The sequence below is a fragment of the Phyllobates terribilis genome, unplaced genomic scaffold (assembly GCF_046119375.1).
Source record: "Phyllobates terribilis strain yellow unplaced genomic scaffold, ASM4611937v1 Scaffold_2__4_contigs__length_985480577, whole genome shotgun sequence".
NCBI classification, from domain to species: domain Eukaryota; kingdom Metazoa; phylum Chordata; class Amphibia; order Anura; family Dendrobatidae; genus Phyllobates; species Phyllobates terribilis.
Genome location: NW_027362762.1, coordinates 686,691,580 through 686,713,438, shown reverse-complemented (window position 1 = coordinate 686,713,438; position 21,859 = coordinate 686,691,580). Strand labels below are relative to the sequence as shown.

Below are 21,859 nucleotides of genomic sequence, written 5' to 3'. Positions count from 1 at the left end.
AGGAACATTGGTTTGTACATTTACTGTGCACAGTCTCACAAAATTTAAAACCCTCAATTTTGCTTTTTATTTTTGGAGCCTTCTAGATACTTGAAGCACCCACACAATACTTCCTTGTAAACACCACTGAGGATGTCTGGGTTAGAGGTTCAACCATACAATTATAGAGTACTGTAAACTCCCTCATGTATTCGAGCCATAAATGTTAAGGTCTTCAAGAGCAGCTCAGTACTTCACACTCCATTTACAATTGATATATGGATGAGTTCTTGCGACATGTGAATACCAGCAGAACAGATGGTACATTTTGGTGCCTGTCTATCTCCATTTTTCAGCAACTCTTGTGGGTGAAGGTCAACCGCATCCCATCAAGTTTACTACATATTACAGCAAAAATCCAGTTTGTGGCACATTGTACAACCCAAAATATGCATCTCAAGAAATCACTCATTTCCCATATTTCGGTTCTGACAACAAACATGGCTATCCTGATTCAGCCTGGAGATGTCTTTGGAGATCACAACAACCACCTATCCTACCGTCAGTCATCTTCATTGTATTTGTGAGTCCTAGTCTGGCACATCATATCACGTTTATGGAAGGTCATGAACGTTGGTGGGAAATCTTCTCTAAGTATCACTTGACGTAAGGATTGTTTACACTTTAAGAATCAGAATGACACTAACACAAAAATATAATTGAGACATTGTGACCCTTCTAGAATACAGTAGGTGTTTGCTATGTAGTTTGAGGACAGCATGGGGTAGGGGGTTAAGCAGAGAATTCAACCATGCCACTTCTCAAGCTGTTTACTTACACTGAAGGTTTCATCACTGCAAGGTCTGATGTGCAGGCAACTGCTAGTCTGACTGCGCCCCCTCCTGTGATAAGTAGCTCACCATCAATAGGCTACGTACATACAGAACCTGGTGTGGGTGGTGTTAGCTTTCTCAGCTCTGCTGCATTGCCAAATCTTAAAAAGGTCAGAACCACTGCATCTAGTAAAAAGTCATACATAATTGAATTCGGGTTCTCCTTCCCTACATTATGCTGCTCTCAGACGAGGTAGCAAAAACCTGCTGACAAGATTCCCTTCAAAAGGGGTTTTCCCCCACAAAGTACAATAATTTAATAAGAATAAAAATAAGTTCCACAATTGGATGTGTTTAAATAAAATGCTCCTGTGCTGAGATAATCTTATATATGTTCCCCTGCTGTGTAATGTGTAATGTCTGTCTGACCGTACAGGAACATGGTCTGATCATACCACAGCTCCTGGGCAGTGGAGGAAGCTAAAGAGTATACAGACAGGACAGCATGGGACAGGTGCCGCTTTCTGTGATTGAAAATGTTTTTTAAACAGGTAGGGAAATATATTTTTATTTATGTGAGGTAAAACATACATACATGCTGGAAGTAACAGCCAGGTTCAGTCAGGTCTCATTGTCACCACGGCAGGCATCTGGCCCTGTACAAGGATTAGAGTCAGACCTTCTGTGTCGGACATGCAACGTCAGGATATAAAGTCCCAGCTGGTGAAGACTACTTTGGGTCTTGACCAAGGATGTCCAGCCACTCTTCGGTTGCTGTACCTCTGCATTCCACCGCTCACCCGTCATCTCGGTTTCACTTACTAACGCCAACTGCCTTCCCGCCTTATCACTCCAGCCTTTTATGTTTGATGATTGCGCCACAGATACCACCTGACCCAGTGTTCCCTTCAAGTTCATCCCTCCAGAAATGCTTCCTCCATTTTCTAGTTCCACCCTACTCTGTTCACTCAGTAGATTGAGACATTTGGTTGCGAATGCCATAGAACATTGATGAATCACCTCCTCGGCTTGCCACCACCTTGCAACACTCTACCTTCCTGACATTGTGCAGTAAACCAGGTGTATGCACTTCAGCTTCATCGGCACTCTGCACCTGCCTAGGGAGGCAGTGGTGACGCATGGCTCAGTGAGCAGTTACTGTCAACTATGCAAATCTCCGGTGGATATGTCCTACATCGCTGCAGCACACCCTAGGTATGCAGGTGCAGTGCACCAATGAAGCAGAAGTGCGTACACCTGGCTTGCTGCACATGATCAGAGGTGTAGAAATCTGTAACGAGATGGCGGTGACACTCGCAAATAATGTTACTCACGCCCACAGGGGTGTGATAACATGATTAGTGGGATGACTAGTCTGGGGAAAGCCAATGCAGTTACAAAATGGATTCCTTCATCTGCCAAAAATCTATTAAGACAATAAAAAGGGTTTGTCAAGAAGCATATAATGGTAGCAATAATACATTTGCACACAATCTGTTTGTGCCAGGTTTTACTTTGGTGTTCTTTTATGCATTTTTTTCAAATGCCTTTCTATAGCACTCAAGGGAGAACCTGTCAGCTCGATTTTCCATGTTGGGGTATGGGCACGCGTTAAGTATTTCTGCATCTCTTGGCAGGAAAATACAGTGTGAAATAAGTGCACATTTTTTATTTATTTATTTTATTTTTTTTTACATGTTTTTTGTTGCAGATTTTTCAAGTATGGGTGAAGTCTGCTGCAAAAACATTGAAAATTCAAATGCTGCATGTCGAAAATAAGCAACGTATGCATGAGACTCCAGGAATCTCATTCACTCTGCTGGCATCAGGAAACCCTTCAGGTTGTATGACAAATCTGCGCAAGAAAAAAAAAAAAAAAAAAAAAAAAAAAACAACACACAAATTTGCAGTGTGTGCACAGGACCTTACAGTAAAGGCATGGCCATAATAGAGTTTTTCAGCAGCAGATACAGACATTAGAGATTGGCAGAGGGGCCGAAGACCCTACACACAGTCCTGCCCTTATGCACCTAAGCTTCAAATGCTGATTAAAGAACAACCACCATGCGGATTACTTCACTAAAGGCATTTAATTAATCTGAATAACCGTGCCATTACGGCCATGCCTTTACTTTTTAAAAAATATCTATCAGCACAATTTTGATTAAAGTGCACATTAAATATGCTGCTACCCTTTTCATATTACACGATTTTCTGCAAAGTCTTTTTTCCATTGGCAATCTGTTTGATGAAGGTCTAAGTTACACAGTGAAATATCACATCTGTTGGATTGCATTTCCTAATAAAGCATGTTTTTTTTACTTACATCATACGAGTGCCAGATCTCATTTCTAAGGCCACGTTCTGTATTTGACATCAGTATGTGTAAGCCCAAACCAGGAGTGAGTGATAAATGCAGAATTGGTGACATGTTTCTATTATACTTTTCCTCTGATTATTAAGCTACTGATTTTGGCTTACAAATACTGAGGTAAAAAAACTCCGATACTGAACGTGGCCCAAGTCTTGCCATACACGTAATTCTACGCTCCCATCGGCGCACCCGTGACGTGATTTCGGGGCTCTGATTAGTTGCCATGACAGCTGGAGGTCTGGTGAAGACCTCCGTGCTTGTCACGACGATCCTCCTGTGAAAGCCAGACTGTAGGCATTCATAGGAGGAGATCATGATTTTAGCTATACATATCTACCCCAGAATGGTATTCGTAAAAAAATCTGATCAACTATTTTTCGCCACAAAAAAACAAACAAAACCCAAAGCCTACCATACATGTTTGGTATGTGCATAATTGTACTGACCTGGAGAATCATATTGTCCGGTCAGTTTTACTGTATAGTGAACATGGGGTGGGAAAAAAAAAAGGGAGGTTCTTAGCACATAATTTGGCCAATTCATGTGTGCCCATCAACCGCTGCAAGGTGACCTCCTGTCTGATGGGTACTACTCTGCCTACATGCCTCTCTTGGGCTATAAGCCTACAACTCTGGACAAACATGTCACTTCTGGGCTAAAACACCTACAATTTAAATGTATATTCTGTTCTACCAGCCCATCACCTGCTGGTTAAATGGGAGGAGTGCAAGGTCAGACAGGAGGCAGTTACAACCTCTTATAGTAATAAAAACCATTTGATCCAGCAGGTGATGTTAAATGGGCTGGTAGAATAGAATATACTTTACAATATACTGTGACTATAGTTGATCTAAAACGGGAAAAAAAAAAAAAAAAGTTATTTGCATCTGCCACCTATAAGGCCCAAACGTGAACCAATCCTTTAGAGGAGGCTGGTTAGGATTAGAAAGAACTCAATTACTGCAAAGAAAGTTTCTAAAACAGAGCTGTCAAGTTGTTTTTGAAATGGGAACTGCACTTTCAACATACTTTGCATTAATAGTAAAGGAAATATTACATAGTTTCTTCTTAGACAAATCTGCTTCCTCTCCAAAATTATGAGCCACTTCTTTCCATATTCACTGCCTCCTAATCTCACCGTCCACTCTGAAAGACAGCTCAACGCTTAAGCTAAGTTTCCACAATAAGCTTGACACTGCGTCTTACAGTTCTACAACCAAAGAAAAGAATGAAGAGCATGAGCCCAAGTACTAAAATAAACAATATTTATTAAATCGTTGAATAAAATTGTTCGATAACCAAAGGGGAAAATATAAAGCAGACTGAAGCACACCCATCAATCACAGATTAATGTAAAAATAGTTTGTACAGGTATATCCACTAATTGCAAGGAAGATTATATAAGCTTATACAAGTATGCCCACAAATATGAGGAGGTGTCCAAGGGAATTTTTAGTGGCAGTACAAACTTATATAATCATCCTTGTCTTTTGTGCAGATATTCCCCATAGACTTGCAATAGATGCGGAAAATTCACAGAAAAAAAAAAACAAAAAAAAAAAACACATGCTGAAACGCAAAGACGCACGTAATCCACACCCAAGTATAGCAATTTTTTGCTTTGACTAAACTTAAGTATAAATAAAGCTGCTGTGTTTTTGATAAGCATAACAGCATCAAAAATGCATGTAAACGGAAGAAAAACATGCACACAAAAACGCAATGAAAAAAAATGCATGTAACCTAATTTAAATAGGTGCAGAAATTCTGCAACATCAAAAACGCACCAAAAGTTCATCGTGAGAAGGGTAAGGGTATGTGCCCACGATGCATTTTTCAAGCGGATATGATGCGGAATTTCCGCAGCGTAAACACTTGTGAAACGCTATGTAATCCGCCCCCCATGGTCCCCAACGTGATTACGCAAGTTCTATGCCCATGCTGCAGATTTTTCCGCAGAGTTTTTGCTGCGGGGAAAAATCCGCAGCATGTTCATTAATTTTGCGTTTCCGCAAACGGAATTGCCTTTGCAGTGCAATAAAAAACGCAAGGCAATCCAGCATGTGGAAATCGCACGATAAACGCGTGTGGAATTCTGCATGCGTTTATCCAGGAGAGGACATGCAGAAATGAAGCAGAATATTTCTGCATGTTCTTGGCAGTCAAAAATGCTTGCAGATTTTACAAGCGTTTGACGCGTTTTTACATGCGGATTTGATTTGCGTTTTTCTAGTGCATTGGGACCTCAAATCCGCATGCAGAAACGCAAATAATGGACATGCTGCGGATTCTCATTGGGGACCATGGGGGACGGATTACCAAGCGTTTCCGCTGCGGAAATTCCGCAGCATATACGCTTGTAAAACGCTACCTGGGCACATATGGTGCTGGCAGTCTTAGGGTATGTCAGGTTAGAGTTCTTATAAAACTCTACAGAAGCGTGATGAGAGGAGCAGAGTGGGACACAGATCATGCTCCGCTTTCTAACTGGTATTTTACCTACCCCAGAGATTGCTTCAGATCTACACTGCTCAGTACTACTGTATAATGTACTCCGTGCTGCTGATTTACTCAGTGTGCTAAAATAAAAAAGGGAAGGGGGGGTGGGGGAGAATGAAGAGCAAGTATATACAGTGCTTTGTGAAAGTATTTGGGCCCCCCCCTTGAACTTTTCTGCCTTTCGCCACATTTCTGGCTTCAAACAAATATATAAAATTCTAATTTTTTGGGGAAGAATCAACAGCAAGTGGGACAATCGTGAAGTGAAACGAAATTTATTGGATATTTTAAACTTTCACAAAAATTAAAACTGAAAAGTGGGGCGTGCAATATTATTCGGCCCCTTTGAGTTAATACTTTGTAGCGCCACCTTTTGCTGTGATTACAGCTGCAAGTCGCTTGGGGTATGTCTATCAGTTTTGCACATCGAGAGGCTGAAATGCTTGCCCCATTCTTCCTTGCAAAACAGCTCGAGCTCATTGAGGTTGGATGGAGGGCGTTTGTGAACAGCAGTTTTCAGCTCTTTCCACAAATTCTCGATTGGATTCAGGTCTGGACTTTGACTTGGCCATTCTAACACCTGGATATGTTTATTTTTGAACCATTCCATTGTAGATTTTGCTTTATGTTTGGGATCATTGTCTTGTTGGAAGAGAAATGTCCGTCCCAGGTCTTTTACAGACTCCAACAGGTTTTCTTCCAGAATGGTCCTGTATTTGGCTCCGTCCATCTTCCCATCAAATTTTAACCATCTTCTCTGTCCCTGCTGAAGAAAAGCAGGCCCAAACCATGATGCTGCCACCACCATGTTTGACAGTGGGGATGGTGTTGAGGGTGATGAGCTGTGTTGCTTGTGGCCAAAAAGTTAGATTTTGGTTTCATCTGACCAGAGCACCTTATTCCATATGTTTGGTGTGTCTCCCAGGTGGCTTGTGGCAAACTTCAAGCGAGACTTTTTATGGATATCTTTGAGAAATGGTTTTCTTCTTGCCACTCTCCCATAAAGGCCAGATTTGTGCAGTGTACGACTGACTGTTGGCCTATGGACAGACTCTCCCACCTCAGCTGTAGATCTCTGCAGTTCATCCAGAGTGATCATGGGCCTTTTGGCTGCATCTCTGATCAGTCTTCTCCTTGTTCGAGATGAAAGTTTAGAGGGACGGCCGGGTCTTGGTAGATTTGCAGTGGTCTGATACTTCTTCCATTTCAATATGATCACTTGCTCAGTGCTCCTTGAGATGTTTAAAACTTGAAGTCTTTTTGTATCCAAATCCGGCTTTAAACTTCGCCACAACAGTATCTCGGACCTGCCTGGTGTGTTCCTTGGTCTTCATGATGCTCTCTGAACTTTAAACAGAACCCTGAGACTATCACAGAGCAGGTGCATTTATACGGAGATTTGATTACACACAGGTGGATTCTATTTATGATTACCAGTCATTTAGGACAACATTAGATCATTCAGAGATCCTCACTGAACTTCTGGAGTGAGTTTGCCTCACTGAAAGTAAAAGGGCCCGAATAATATTGCACGCCCCACTTTTCAGTTTTTAATTTAGTAAAAAAAAAAAAAGTTTAAAAATATCCAATAAATTTCGTTCCACTTCTCGATTGTGTCCCACTTGTTGATTCTTCCCCAAAAAATTAGAATTTTATATATCTTTATGTTTGAAGCCAGAAATGTGGCAAGGCAGAAATGTTCAAGGGGGCCAAATACTTTCACAATGCACTGTATGGATTATGGGAGACATAGCAGCTAGTCTCCCCACAGTCCATTACAAATTTAGAGAGTCGGCAAAAAAGGGGAAAACTGGTGAAGATGTAGGATACCAGTCATATAATTGTTCTTATACAGTGTTTTTACACACACAAAAGTACAGTTCCACTTTAAATCCTAGACAGTGTCACAGTTTATACTCTGTCAGTGACTGAAAACTTATTTACATTGCAACAACCACGGAAGCATAAAATCTGTACTCCAAGAAACTGCCCTAAACAAAAAAAAAAAAATCCAGACGCAGTTACTCTCCTCCATATACAGGCAGCACATGTTTCTAAAAGGACACAGAGCCAACTGTCCCTGTCATGTAGTGAAGCAGCAAGAGTCTTATTTCACCCAAGGGTGGAGGGGAGCGCCAGGAAGGAACAGATCATCATCTCATCCCTGGATTTAAAAGCAAAGCCCAGCCAGGATTAACAAGACACAGTGGGGCATTCATAACAGTTATTTCTATATTATGTTCCAACATTAATATTTTGCATGGTAAATTTACCAAATTTAATGTTTAACCCTTGTCAGATCGGAGTTCAGCAAAAAGTAGAGCTTTGCAGGCAATGATCAGTGAATGGCGTTAACCATTCAGCAATTTGTCATTGATGCCATTACAGTTTCCAAATACAGGGAATTTCTAAACCACTGGACACATGAATCCATGTACATACTTCCATTAGAATCTATAAAACAGGCACCTAATGTTATCCTAGGTCTCACGTTTAATGGCAGACACCATTGTTAATATGAATATGCCACTAACTGCGGAACAATGCTATAGACCAGGGGTGTCAAACACGCGTTTCATACAGCCCACAGGCACGTGAGCTCCTGTAACGATGTGGCCCAGTCCAGGGGGGCCCACCACCACACTAGTGAGTTCTCAGACAAACACTCATTTGAAATGTATTGCGGCACAGACCAGCTCTCTGCACTGCGATACCGATGACAGCAGCCGGTCAGAGGCCAGCAGCTGACGTTGGCGTGCTGGCAGCATCTTACCACACTGCCATGCTCTGTCCTGGCTGTGGAAGACAACGCTGTTTGCCAAGTGAGTGAGACAGGCGAGAAGGTTTTTTTTTTTTTTTTTTTTTATTGTGTAATGTGAAGAGTGGCAGAAAGGGGATCATCACCGTTGTATTGGGACCAAGATGGAGGAACTTACTACGGGATAGGGACATAACTATAAGAGGTTGGCCAGAATTATTATATGGTGTTTATTGTAAGACAATACTATTGCATGGGGCCAATTAGGGAACAAGAAGGGGAAAAAAAAAAAAAAAACACAAACACCACAGTATTACTAAAAATGTCATCTCATCTCGCAAAGAATGTGGCAAGTGAAATAATTTTTTTTGTCTATGTATGACCCATATACTCAGAAGAGTTAAAGACCCCTGGCTGTAGACCATCAGGTAACCATTTTGGTTCCATAACTGGTTATATGAATTTCCTTCAAGACAGCAAAAATCCAAACACGTACAGCTCAACTGGTACTGCTTTGGTGTGAATGAGGCTCTCACACATGAAATAGGAGTCTAGTGGCTAAAAATGAAAGTTATACCGCAAATTCACAACACTGATATCAGCATAGAAGTATGCACGTACATATGCAATATTTTAGGGGTGGGAACATGCCCCCTTTCTCAAGCAGAAGCAGAGAGTTTGCTGGAGCTTGTACATTCTTGTTTGCATGGGTTTCCTCCAGATACTATTGCCAGGTACTTAGGCTGTGTGCCCACGATGAGTTTTTGATGCTGCAATTTTTCACGCTGCATCAGAAACAGAATTTGACAGTTCCAGCAGAGTAGATAGGATTTATAGAAATCTCATACCCACTGATTGTTTTTTTTCCCTCAGCGTATACTGACCTGAGGTGCGCGTTTCAAATCTGTAACATGTTCATTTTTCTTGCAGATACGATAGGGTTTATGTGCGGATTTCACCCATAAAGTTGCTTTAGATGGGGAAAAACTGTAGGCAAAAAAAACCCACGCACATGCATTTTAGTGTTTCCGCAGCAGAAACGCATCAAAAACACGTGATCTGCACTCATGGCTATATCAAAGTTCTGTCAAAGCCAAATACAAAAACAAAGCAGCTTTATACAAAGACATTACATATCAATAACACAAAACTGCAGAGTCCAAAGCACGATTTAAAAAAAAAAAAAAAAAAAGTTAAGTGTTTCTGCAGCGGAAACGCTTAAACGCATAGTGGGCACACAGCCTAAGTGGGTCTCACAATATTGGTAAGGCTGTGTGCCCACTATGCGTTTAAGCATGTGACGGCGGTCGCATGACCCGCCACATGACTAAATGATGTCATGGCAGGTCCTTTTAGTCCACCGCGAGCTGCCGGCAAGCCAAGACGCAATGGACAAGGACACCGGGGGCCATCAGAAGGCAAGTACATTTCTTTACCACTCTTTTACGGTCACTGTATAAATCCATACCGGTTGCATGGACTTGTATAGTGTGACCAAGTTGTCAAGCACTTTCCAAGTGATGCTAAAATCGCTTGGAAAGCGCTTGTCAACCCACATGCAGAAATGTATGTGAAGAACGCTTCACATCCGCATGTCCCTGGCAGGAAAACGCATGTACAATCCGCATGTACAATCCGCATGTACAATCCGCATGCGTTTTTTTCTGCCAGGGAGATGCAGAAACGCTCAGGAAAAATCCAGAGCATTTCTGCATCGTGGGCAAATAGCCTAAAGCGATGTGGACTATATTGGCGCTATATATGCAAGCATCATAAATAAACCTACAGAAGCTGTAATAATGACAGCACTTTGTACTCCTACTGCAGATCTGTAGGTATAGACCAATACAGCAAGTTACAGTCAGCAATAGACAGCTGGTTGGAGCTTCCTGCTATGGAGATGCAAATATACAGGCAGAGCTCAGCTGCGACCAGTACTTTATATAGGAAGGGGCTTCTATGACTGCAATTGGGGCTGTGCATAACACATCAGTAGCAGTGGTAAAGGGTTTTGTTTTCTTATAGTGTCTAGCCATCACATCTCAGCTGGGTTATGCGAATCTGGCCTTACGATTATTTGCTGCCTCCTAACTTTGAGCTTGCGCCTAAATCTAGAAGGGATTGGTACACTCTTGATTGATCCTAACATTTGGATGAACAAATGTAGCTCAGGGCAAAGCTCTGTTCACATCTCCAGTATTAAAAAACCAAAACAAAAACAATCACTGCAATAAAAAAATATATATTTTTATTTTACATTTAAGACTATGGGTCCATTTAATTAAGACGTTTCACAGTTTTCTGGCATGAGACACCTTAAAAAGCTGCAAAATTTTTATTTTTAAACCGGCTTACCGTCTCTAGCAAAGCGAGTGTGGGTCAGGCAGCATTAGGTGTGGCAAAAATCCAACTAGCAAATTCATTAAAATTTGATGGGGTGAGGAATCTTTTCTTCCTGCCATGGGCCATTTGGATATAACAGTCACAGTCTGGGCAAAATTATCAACTTGAAAATGACCCTGTTACATTTGATTAAACAATTAAATAAATTCACCCCTAATGTGATGGCTGGAGTGGCTTCTCGATGGTGCAGCTGTGATGTTAGGTGGCAATGGTTATGTTGCTACTTGCAATTGCTTTTCCAGGTTTGCGTCAATCTGGAGCGAAGTCGACTCTCTGCGATAAGTTTTTCAATGACCTGATCGCAGCAGTAAGTTCTGAACACAGATGTATATTACACTGCAGTGCTCTTCACAGTGGGAAATCCATCACTGCTCACATTAACATTTATAGCACTCAAGCAGTGGGAGATTTGTTATCTACATCACATAGGAGACACTGGGACTGCAGCATACATCATATAGGAGATAGTGTAGGATTGCTTCATCAGAACAAAGGCTGCGTGCCCACTATGCGTTTTTCAAGCGTTTCTGCAGAGGAATTTCAGCAGCGAAAACGCTTGGCAATAAGTGCCCCATGGTCCCCAATAATAATCCGCATGTGCTGTGCACATGCTGCGGAAATTTCCGCTGCGGATTATCATTGCGGAAAAATACACAGTATGTCCATTAATTTTGCGGACACGCAGCGTAATTGCCGCCATTGAACTGCATATTATCCGTGTCAGCACATGTGCCCATGCGGATATCATACGTTTCAATGTGCGGATGGTACCCAGGTCTGGAGAAGATGAGACTTTCCTCCAGACCCGGGTACCATAGAACCTGTTAAAAAAAAAAAAAAAGAATTTAAAATAAAAGATAAAAGATTATACTTACCTTCCGATGGCCCCCGGTCTCCTCAGCGATGCGTCCGGTCTGTTGTATGGGTCGAGATGGTGTGAAACGACCTGCCATGACGTCATTTAGTCATGTGACGGGTCACGCTATCGTGACGGGTCACGCGACCGCTGACGTCACACATGACTAAATGACGTCATGGCAGGTCGTTTCACACCATCACGACCCATACAACAGACCGGACGCATCGCTGAGGAGACCGGGGGCCATCGGAAGGAAAGTATAATCTTTATTTTTTTACCATTCTTCTTCTGCATGGGATCGCAGCTGATTCTTTGTGAGATCAAACAAGTTTTAAAACAGGCAGAGAAATGTTTTACCTCATAAAAAGAACCAGCTGTGATCCCCTGCTGTTCTGTCTGTATACTCTTTTGCTTCCTCCCCTGCCCAGGAGATGTGGTATGATCAGACCATGTTCCTGCATGGTTAGACACAGACATTACACAGTACACAGCAGGGGCACATTTATAATTATTAGATCTATTGATTAAAATGTACTTTGTTAGTAAAAATAAACAAACATCTTTGATGAATCCAGCTAAAAAAAATTTTTTTAAAAACGATTGCAGTTAAATGCAAGACAATTTAGGTTATTAAAATGAATGGATTCTGTATTGCATTATTTTTTTTTCCTTTAAACCCCTTCATGACCTTTGACGTACCCATACGTTATGGTCGGATAGGAGTTACCAAATTTTGACGTGTGGGTACACCATGCAGGGCACAGGAGCCGTGACACTGTGATTGCCACAGGGAGCTTGCCTTAAGTCAAAACAGAGACCCGGCTGTCACAGCCAGGAGTGCCCCGAGCATTTTAACCCCCTAACTGCTACGATCAATATCGATTGCAGAATTTAGAAGGCTAAGAGAAGGAGGGGTATCCCTTTCCCTTTAGATTGGCACCCCGATTTTTTGCCATGGCAACCCAAGGTTGTCATGATTACCTCAGAGTCAGCCAGCTACTGCAAGCCTGTTAGACCATGGCATGGTCTAAGAGGCTTCTGTCAGTGAAGCTTTGACAGGTATAATGAAATGCAGTGCTGGTGCATTGCAATGCATTATACCAGCGATCAAAGTAAAAAACAAAGTTAAAGTCCCATGGAGGGACTAAGTAAAAAAACATGAACATTTTTAACATAGGTCTACGTCTATTTGGCATCACCACTGATTTCCATGTAAATCTCTGAAATACGTGATTTAGACAGAACCCCAGGTGGAAGATTCCCTATAATGAGGCAGATTGAGGCACTGAATGCCACATGTCCTGTGATGTGGCGGTGTCCGTCTTTTAGGAGTGAATAAAAGCGCAGTTGGCCAGAGTTTTGCAAACCTCTGAAAGGACACTGCTGAACAGAGGCCAGACTAAGTCCAGAGTAACTGCTGCCCCAATGAAGAGAAAGGATCCCTAGGGGGTTTCATCTGAATCACGTCACTCAGAGATTTAGATGGAAACCCTGATGTATGTGCTCAGTGTAGATCACAAGATAATGATCCAAAATGCTATGCAAAATATTCCAGACAGAAGCTTCAACTCAATCCACAAAAAAAAAGTAAGTCCTCACTCAGGTCCATGATCTTTTATCGGAAATATTGGGGGCTCCCACATTACTAGTGCACAAAGGCTCTGGATAAACGCTATGGCTCCTAAGCCATCAAAAGAAATCCCACGAATTCTGCGCTCTCAAATCAAAATATCCCCCCCCCCCCCCACAATGTGCCTAATCCACATTTAGAATTTCTGCAGCAAAGATAACTGTCTAATTTACAAGGTTATTGTCCCCAGAAGCATGAGGTGGGCACTACAATGTAAAGGTACTACAGTGGTACACTTGCAATTTTCACTACTGTTTGTTTCTGGAAAACACATGGAGACAAATAGTCAAGTCACTACACCTGTGGATAAATTTCCGAGATCTCAATCTGAGCATGCGCCGCTACCGGGAAGACATTGAAAAAAAAAAAAAAAAAAAAAGTGTGTCTTATAATCCAAAAAATACAGCAATCTTTTCTTTTATTCACTGCCCAATGGTATAAAATAGATGTGTAAATGTGGCCTTGTCAGGAAGGTGAAAACAGACTGGGGGTGAAGGGGTTAAACTAGGCATTTATATGTGTCATCATGGTTAAGCAAAACTAAGAATTTCTCATTAGTGTCAAGTCTTTGCTTAGGTTCTCAAGCAAATTTAAATGAGACCAGCAGGAAACAACTGCTCCACCTCTTAATAGGATTATGCACGAGCCAGGAATTTTAAGCTTCTAAATTAGTGACAACAAACCTGAGTATCTATAATTTTTTAACCTGGCACAACTTTAAAATTTTAATTAACAGATTTTGGCTGGTAATAAGAGCATAGTATAATTGTTTGCGCCCCTATTTCTGACAATCAATGGGACGTCTGGGGGTTAATAGAACCAAAATGCACTGCTCAAAAAAAATAGAGGGAACACTCAAATAACACATCCTAGATCTGAATGAATTAAATATTCTCATTGAATACTTTGTTCTGTGCAAAGTCGAATGTGCTGACAAATCACACAAAAATCAATGGAAATCAATTAACCAATGGAGGTCTGGATTTGGAGTCGCCCCCAAAATTAAAGTGAAAAAACACACTACAGGCTGATCCAACTTTGATGTAATGTCCTTAAAAGAAGTCAAAATGAGGCTCAGTATTGTGTGTGGCCTCCACGTGCCTGTATGACCTCCCTACAACGCCTGGGCATGCTTGTGATGAGGTTGCGGATGGTCTCCTGTGGGATCTCCTCCCAGACCTGGACTAAAGCATCCGCCAACTCTTGGACAGTCTGTGGTGCAGCGTGACGTTGGTGGATGGAGCAAGACATGATGTCCCAGATGTGCTTAATCGGATTCAGGTCTGGGGAACGGGCGGGCCAGTCCATAGCTTCAATGCCTTCATCTTGCAGGAACTTCTGACACACTCCAGCCACATGAGGTCTGGCATTGTCCTGCATTAGGAGGAACCCAGGGCCAACCGCACCAGCATATGGTCTCACAAGGGGTCTGAGGATCTCATCTCGGTACCTAATGGCAGTCGGGCTACCTCTGGCGAGCACATGGAGGGCTGTGCGGCCCGCTAAAGAAATGCCACCCCACACCATTACTGACCCTCTGCCAAACCGGTTATGCTGAAGGATGTTGAAGGCAGCAGATCGCTCTCCATGGTATCTCCAGACTCTGTCACGTCTGTCACATGTGCTCAGTGTGAACCTGCTTTCATCTGTGAAGAGCACAGGGTGCCAGTGGCGACTTTGCCAATCCTGGTGTTCTGTGGCAAATGCCAAGCGTCCTGCACGGTGTTGGGCTGTGAGCACAACCCCCAGCTGTGGACGTCGGGCCCTCATACCACCCTCATTAAGTCGGTTTCTAAACGTTTGTGCAGACATGCTCATTTGTGGCCTGCTGGAGGTCATTTTGCAGGGCTCTGGCAGTGCTCCTACTTGCACAAAGGTGGAGGTAGCTGTCCTGCTGCTGGGTTGTTGCCCTCCACATCTCCTGGTGTACTGCCCAGTCTCCTGGTCGCGCCTCCAGCTTCTGGACACTACGCTGACAGACACAGCAAACCTTCTTGCCACAGCTCGCGTTGATGTGCCATCCTGGATGAGCTGCACTACCTGAGCAACTTCTGTGGGTTGTAGAGTCCGTCTCATGCTACCACGAGTGTGAAAGCACAACCAACATTCAAAAGTGACCAAAACATCAGCCAGAAAGCATTGGTACTGAGATGTGGTCTGTGGTCCCCACCTGCAGAACCACTCCTTTATTGAGGGTGTCTTGATAATTGCCAATAATTTCCATCTATTGTCTATATCATTTGCACAATAGCATGTGAAATTGATTGTCAATCAGTGTTGCTTCCTAAATGGACAGTTTGATTTCACAGAAGTTTGATTTACTTGGGAGTTATATTCAGTTGTTTAAGTGTTTCCTTTATTTTTTTGAGCAGTGCAAGTATGAAAAAAACAAACAAATCTTAAACAGTTTTGAAAGCAACACACACACACCTCTTTAGGCAGATTCTCCTTGTAAGAAACTCAAAAGTTTATAAAAAACAAAAACAAAAAAAAAACACCTGGCTGCAAAGTCACCGCACAAATGACCAAAAGCTCCCCAAAAAGACAAATCTAATGCTTCACTTCACGCTGCCAGTGGTTTAACTTCAGTTCTAGTAAAGTGGGGAGATCCAAGTGTTCAATCTAATGTGGGTGGCAAGAAAATAATCACCCATATTTTGCTCCTTTCAAAGAAGGTTGGGTTTAACAAGCTATAGTTATATAGCAGTAAATGTTGGGCATATTAGTCTGCTATAAAAGAAAAAAGGTTTAGCAATGTATCTTATACCTATTAAGGCCAAAATGAAACTTTTACGGCACAGAAGATCATTTCAATCAATGAACGAGCGTTTTGCTTGTTCATCCGAATGCTTGTTCCCAACCATCAGCTTGTCTAAATAGGCTGGCAATCCCCAGAAGAGCAAGCAAAATGCTCATTTGTTCAATGTGATGACTTATGCAGGACTCAGTTATCAGTAGCAGGGCTGTGGAGTCAGTAAGCCAAACCTCCGACTCCTCAATTTCCATGACACCAACCAACTCCCTCATACATGGCTCATATCTAAGTGATAAATTTACTGTACTACAGATTCATCTCAGCTAAAAGTCTAGACCCAGAGATCAGGAATAGGACATTTCATAGCTCTCCCACGTTCTTACGAAAAAATATTCCCTACAAACTGCATTGAGCTACTGTACCCAATTATATATATTTTAGGAGTCGGAGTCCATTTTATACCAACTCCACAGCCCTGATTGGTAGCACATTGCCCGTGTGAATAGGAGATGTGCAGCTGTTAATGTGATCTTCTAAGAACACACAATCTTATAAGCGATCATTCTGTGCGCATGGAATATTAATCAGTTTATCTAAATAGGCCAGTAAATGATCACCGATCCGCTTAAATACAGCGAATTGGTGGTTGTTTAATGGCCTGGCCAGTCTTAAAGGGGCCATAATACTGATACAAGGAAGGCCTTCCACTCCCAACATTAAATGGATCATGTCACCAGAACAAAAAACGCTATTAACCTGCATTTATGGGGTTAATAGAGTTACTAACCTGTCTGGCCCCTGCATGTAGCCGAACGCTGGGGGACAAAATTAACCTTATTCCACCCCCTGCAGCATTCGGTTTCAGTCACGGGGGCAGCGACTGCGCTGGTTTAGTCACTGCTCTATACACAGAGCGGTGACCAAGGCTGATGGCTGGCCCCAATGCAGAGTGTCAGGGCCAGGGGCACATTTACAGTCACCGCTCTATACACAGAGCGGTGACTGAACCAGTGCCGGCGGCACCCCCCGTGACTGAAGCCGAACACTGTGGGGTTAATAAAGTAAAAGAAGTTGCCTACAACTAGGACAACCCCTTCTTAAACTAACTGTTTGGCCCCGATAAGATATAATAAAACCTATACTTCCCTCCCCTGCTGGCTCAGTTCTGGCACTCACTGTCCTGATGCTATGATGCAGTAGAATGACACATGATGACTGGCGCCCAATCGGCACTGGTGTCACTGTCCCCACCTTCAGACAAACTGAACAGGAAGAGGAAGTCTGGGATCAGCTGCAGACCGGAAGTCCTCTTCATGTTCAGTTTCTCCGAAGGTGGGGACAGTGACACCAGTACCGATTGGGCGCCAGTCATCATGTGTCATTCCACTGCATCATAGCATCAGGACTGTGAGTGCCAGAACTGAGCCAGCACGGGAGGGAAGTATAGGTTTTATTATTTATTTCACTTCATCAGGGTCAAAGGTTTAGATTAATAAGGGGTTGTCCTAGTCGTGGACAACCCCCCCGCCCCAGCGTTCAGCTACATGCAGGTTATTAACGCTATTATCCTGCAGGTTAATAGCATCTTTGCTGGTGACATGTTCACTTTAAGATAAAGAACCTGTAGCCTGCTAGAACATACGCAAAATAACTGCATATAACCCTGACACGAGAAGACAACAGAAGAACTTTACACCAATTTATGATTAGGACAAGGTGAACATATGCCAAACAAATACCATTTAACCTCTCCAGTTACCATACAAACCTGTACGAATGTTCCAGCACACATACCTAAAAACTTAGTCAGAACAGAGTCGTAATGAAGCTTGAAGAAAAGACAGCAATATCCCTGGACAATGTGACAGATGACAATGCTCGTCAGCTTGGCGTTAAGTTCTGCCATCTATGAAAAAATTACCTGCACTATGTCGAGAACCATCCCTGCAGCCACAGTTCCAAATCCAGCCAATAAGAAAGGAAACAGAACTTGGAGCCCAATTGTAAAAGAAGTTTCCTTCAGCGGCACCACAGCCTCACAAGAAGGCTCGATATTTGGATCTTCACTCTCTGTGCTCTGGCTACCATTTTCTAGTAAGGCATCTTCTTCTTGCACCCCTTTGGTATTTGCACGGGAACCTATCACCACCACCTCGGTTTCATCTTGCTCCAGAAAACTTGAGTTCACCATGAGAGGATTGTTATCTAGATCCACATGTTGGTGGTCTTCCATGGCAGGATGGACAATGTTAGTGGAAGCAGTATCATCTCGGTGTTCAGGAATGGGTGGCATTGTGATGACCTCTAAGAATGTATATAGTCCAAAAAATACTTATATGCTGAGGGTGACACTTGCCCACACTTTGGGGAGAGCCCTCCAAAGCAGTCTTTGCCCACTATGGCCTTTAATGCTAAAGAGATACTGTCGCTCCCCATTAATCATTTAGATAAGGTGAGGCACAAAAATATAGACTAACTGCCCAAACATGATCCCCAGGCAAAAAAAAAAAAAAAAAAAAAAAAAAAGACGGGTGCGTTCTAGATGAGCAGGGATGGGTAACTGGTTAGTCAAGGACAAGAATGCAGATGTCTCCCAGAACTGTCATCTCAGTTATTCCATGACATCTTCAAGCTAAGGAAGCAAAGACAAAAGTCATCAATGGAGCAACTTAACACAATCAGGTTTTATGGCATTTTAAATACTAGGGAACTTAAAAGAATCAATTTTCTCCCATTATACGCAACAAGTGCTTTCAGAGTGCTTTTTTCCCCTGAATAGTTTCAGCCCTATAACTAGAGTAGAAGAGTACTGTCAGCGCTTTGAACTGTCCAAAGCGCTGCACGCAGGTGAAGCCACATGTGTTCATTGAACCATGCAGATTCACTGAATCCTATACATTGCACGGATCTAATTTCTCTTGCGGAGACTAGCGACTCTACAAGAGAAATGGACATGCTGCGGTCTGGAAAGTCGAAGCATGTCCGCGCGTGATGTGCAGGTGCACGGAGACGCATAGTGGGCATGGGATTTCTTGAAATCCATCCTCTTTGCTTGTAATGTAGAACATCGCGGTTTGCACGCAGTGCAAGTCATGTGCCAGATGCACCTGATCACTAGCCTCAACTGTAATGTGCCGTGCAGACACCATGGCTGCAGGATCAGCAGGGGCCATTGGAGCAGTGGAAGATTATAACATCACGGTTGTTTTGTCACTGCTTGCTGATGAGTTTTTCAGGAGATTATGAAATTGGCCTTCTACTTACGACATATGCAGGGACCTGTTCCTAGTAATCTTTCAGTTATCTTTTCACTGGTAAGCCATTGAAGTTAGTACAATTTGTGCTGCACGTTTATCCCCATGGGAATTGTGATCTCTCGGATGAGGAAAAGATGGAGAAAAAAAAAGAATACATTTTAAAGTGGAACTGTCACCAGATTTTACCATACAAGCCGTGACCACAACTAATATTATATCTGGGAGTACTTACATGGATTTTCAAGTAAGCACACCAGTCTCATCAGGTCCAAGTTCTATTTAATCACATATGCAGCCTGTAAAGTGAAGTCCAGTGACAGAGCCTCTTTATTGGCACAAGTGGCCCAGCTTCACATCTCTTCCCGCAGTGCCACTTCCATTTTCACTCCAGTTAAAGAGCTTCCTCCCTCCTCTCCATCAGTGATGTGATAAAAGGGGCTGACTGTCTAGCTCCATTTAAAAACTAAACCAGCCCCCTTTGTCTTTCCTCTTGAGGAAAAAGAAAAAAGTAGTGGCCTGGCTTACAGAGAACCAGTCAGCAGATTTTAGCAATACAAAGTAAGGGCATGGCCATAATGGCACTGTTATACTGATAAGACTGACGACTTTGGTGAAGGAATCAGACTTCTGGTTCTTGTTTAATCAGCCTCTAAAGTTTTTGTCTAATGAAGTCTCTGTGCATCAGAGCAGGACTTGGGTAGGGACTTCTGCCCCACCGCCTGCTTTCTATGTTCCTATGCCAGGTCACCTATTATTCAGTTACCTGCCTCCTTTTTGAAATTCCACATCACCACCGCCATTGGGGTGGGGTGTGCGCAGTATGAATACATGGCTTTTCTTCAATAAAATGGCGACAGAGGTGGCACATGCGCAGATGGAGTTCTCGGCTCACTGACGTCTTCATTTTCAAATAGGAGGCAGATCACTGGATAATCAGTGACCGGTCATAGAAACAGGAGGCAGGCGGTGGGGTCAGAGAAGGAGGCCCTACCTGATAACTTTAGAGGCCAATTTAGCAAGAACCAGAGGTCGGATCCCTTCACTGTTGGAACCAGTTTAACCAGTATGATAGCACCATTACGGCCATGCCCTTACTTTAGGCTGTTAAATCCTGCGGACAGACTATCTTTAAATGAAACAGACATTGATCACACCACCGATACACCGCGAAGAAGGCTTCTCCCAGTGTCAGATTAAACACACAAGTGGAGCTGCTGGGAGCACATGTTGGGGCAGTCAGAGATCAGTCTGTAAATGCCAATTTGATAATTAAAAGGGGTTTTTTTTTGGTTAAAAAAAAAAAAAAAGTTATCACCTATCCACAGAATGATCAGTGGGGGGTCCAACCACTGAGACCCACAGATCAGCAGTGGGGGGCACTTTTCTCCCTATTAGAATGGAGAGGCGTTGCCACCTATGGCCACAGCTCATCTCATTCCCTGTGCCAAGCACTGGGCTCTTTTTCCGGCGGCCCCATAGATTGGATGTAACAGAGGTCGGGTGTCTGACCTGCGGGTCCATCCTGTAATGGAGATAGAAATGTCCCGCTCTGCGGACCACTGCGGGTCCCAGCGGTCATTGCTTGCACCAGACAAGCCCTTTAAAGGTATTTTAGTAAGTTGTAATAACTTTATCTCCCTAGACAATAACATTAAGGTGACATTATTCCTATATGGTCAATACCATTATGCGGCCCCCTCCATCCTGAAGATTGGGGGCTCGGTCCCGCACCTTCCCCTGTGTCAGGCTCTAGGACAGTGCTGCAGTACTTAGGAGAAGGTGGCGATGCCAGTGCAGTGTGTGCCCATTGCGCCGAGCTCCGGGCAGCAGAGGCTCCCCACACAGGATGCGCCCGTGTAATAACATTGCCACCTCCCAGAACACCGGTCATTACCGGGCAGAGAGCCCAGGAAGGCGGCGGGAGGCCCCGCACCGGGGAGCTGGATACGACCACTCACCTGATAGCAGCCGTCTACACAGGATGAGAGGCAGCCCGCCCCTAACCAGCGTCCATACACAGCTCGCACTAGCACGGAGCACTCACCTCCCTCCCCGCAATCCGCAGCTCCAGCACTGCAACACTTCACTTTATCAGCAGCACTTTAACTTCCCCGTGACGTCACGGCTGCGCTCCCGCCATTACCAATAGGCTGAGGAATCGGCTGTAATGCTCGGCGGGGATTGGCTAGAGCCGGGGTGACTGGGTGGACACGCCAGGTCGTGAGATTGACAACAGCCCCAGCCAATGAGAGCTCACCGGAGGAGACGCGTGTCGGGGTTGAGTGAAGAGCTCCGCCCCATTTTATCAAGCGTTTTGACGTTGTGGAACTTTATACAAGCCGGCTTTGTGTGAATGCAGCTGTTTCACTCAGCGCTCACACCTACGACTATGTTCACACTGAGCTTTTTTTTTAGTAACTTGGATTCCGCACAAATATCCGTCTCCAAAACACTTGCTCTGAGCCTCCAATTGAGATCAATGACAAAAAAACTGCTATATTATGTCCAAATT

At 43.4% G+C, this 21,859-nt stretch overlaps 1 protein-coding gene across 2 annotated transcripts in view; it reads right to left on the bottom strand.

Annotated features, from left to right (window-relative positions):
• Positions 1-21,511, bottom strand: part of SLC41A1 (solute carrier family 41 member 1) — a 42,067-nt gene extending 20,556 nt beyond the window's left edge. The window contains exons 1-2 of one of the 2 annotated variants that reach the window (XM_073666949.1): positions 21,392-21,511; positions 18,012-18,722 (exon numbers count right to left, since the gene is read on the bottom strand). In XM_073666949.1, coding sequence (XP_073523050.1) covers positions 18,012-18,383 — 372 coding nt within the window. In that variant the 5' untranslated portion in view covers positions 18,384-18,722; positions 21,392-21,511. Of the gene's footprint in view, positions 1-18,011; positions 18,723-21,305 lie in introns of both variants that reach the window. The other variant, XM_073666950.1, reaches the window with a different exon arrangement.
• Positions 21,512-21,859: the final 348 nt, after the last annotated feature.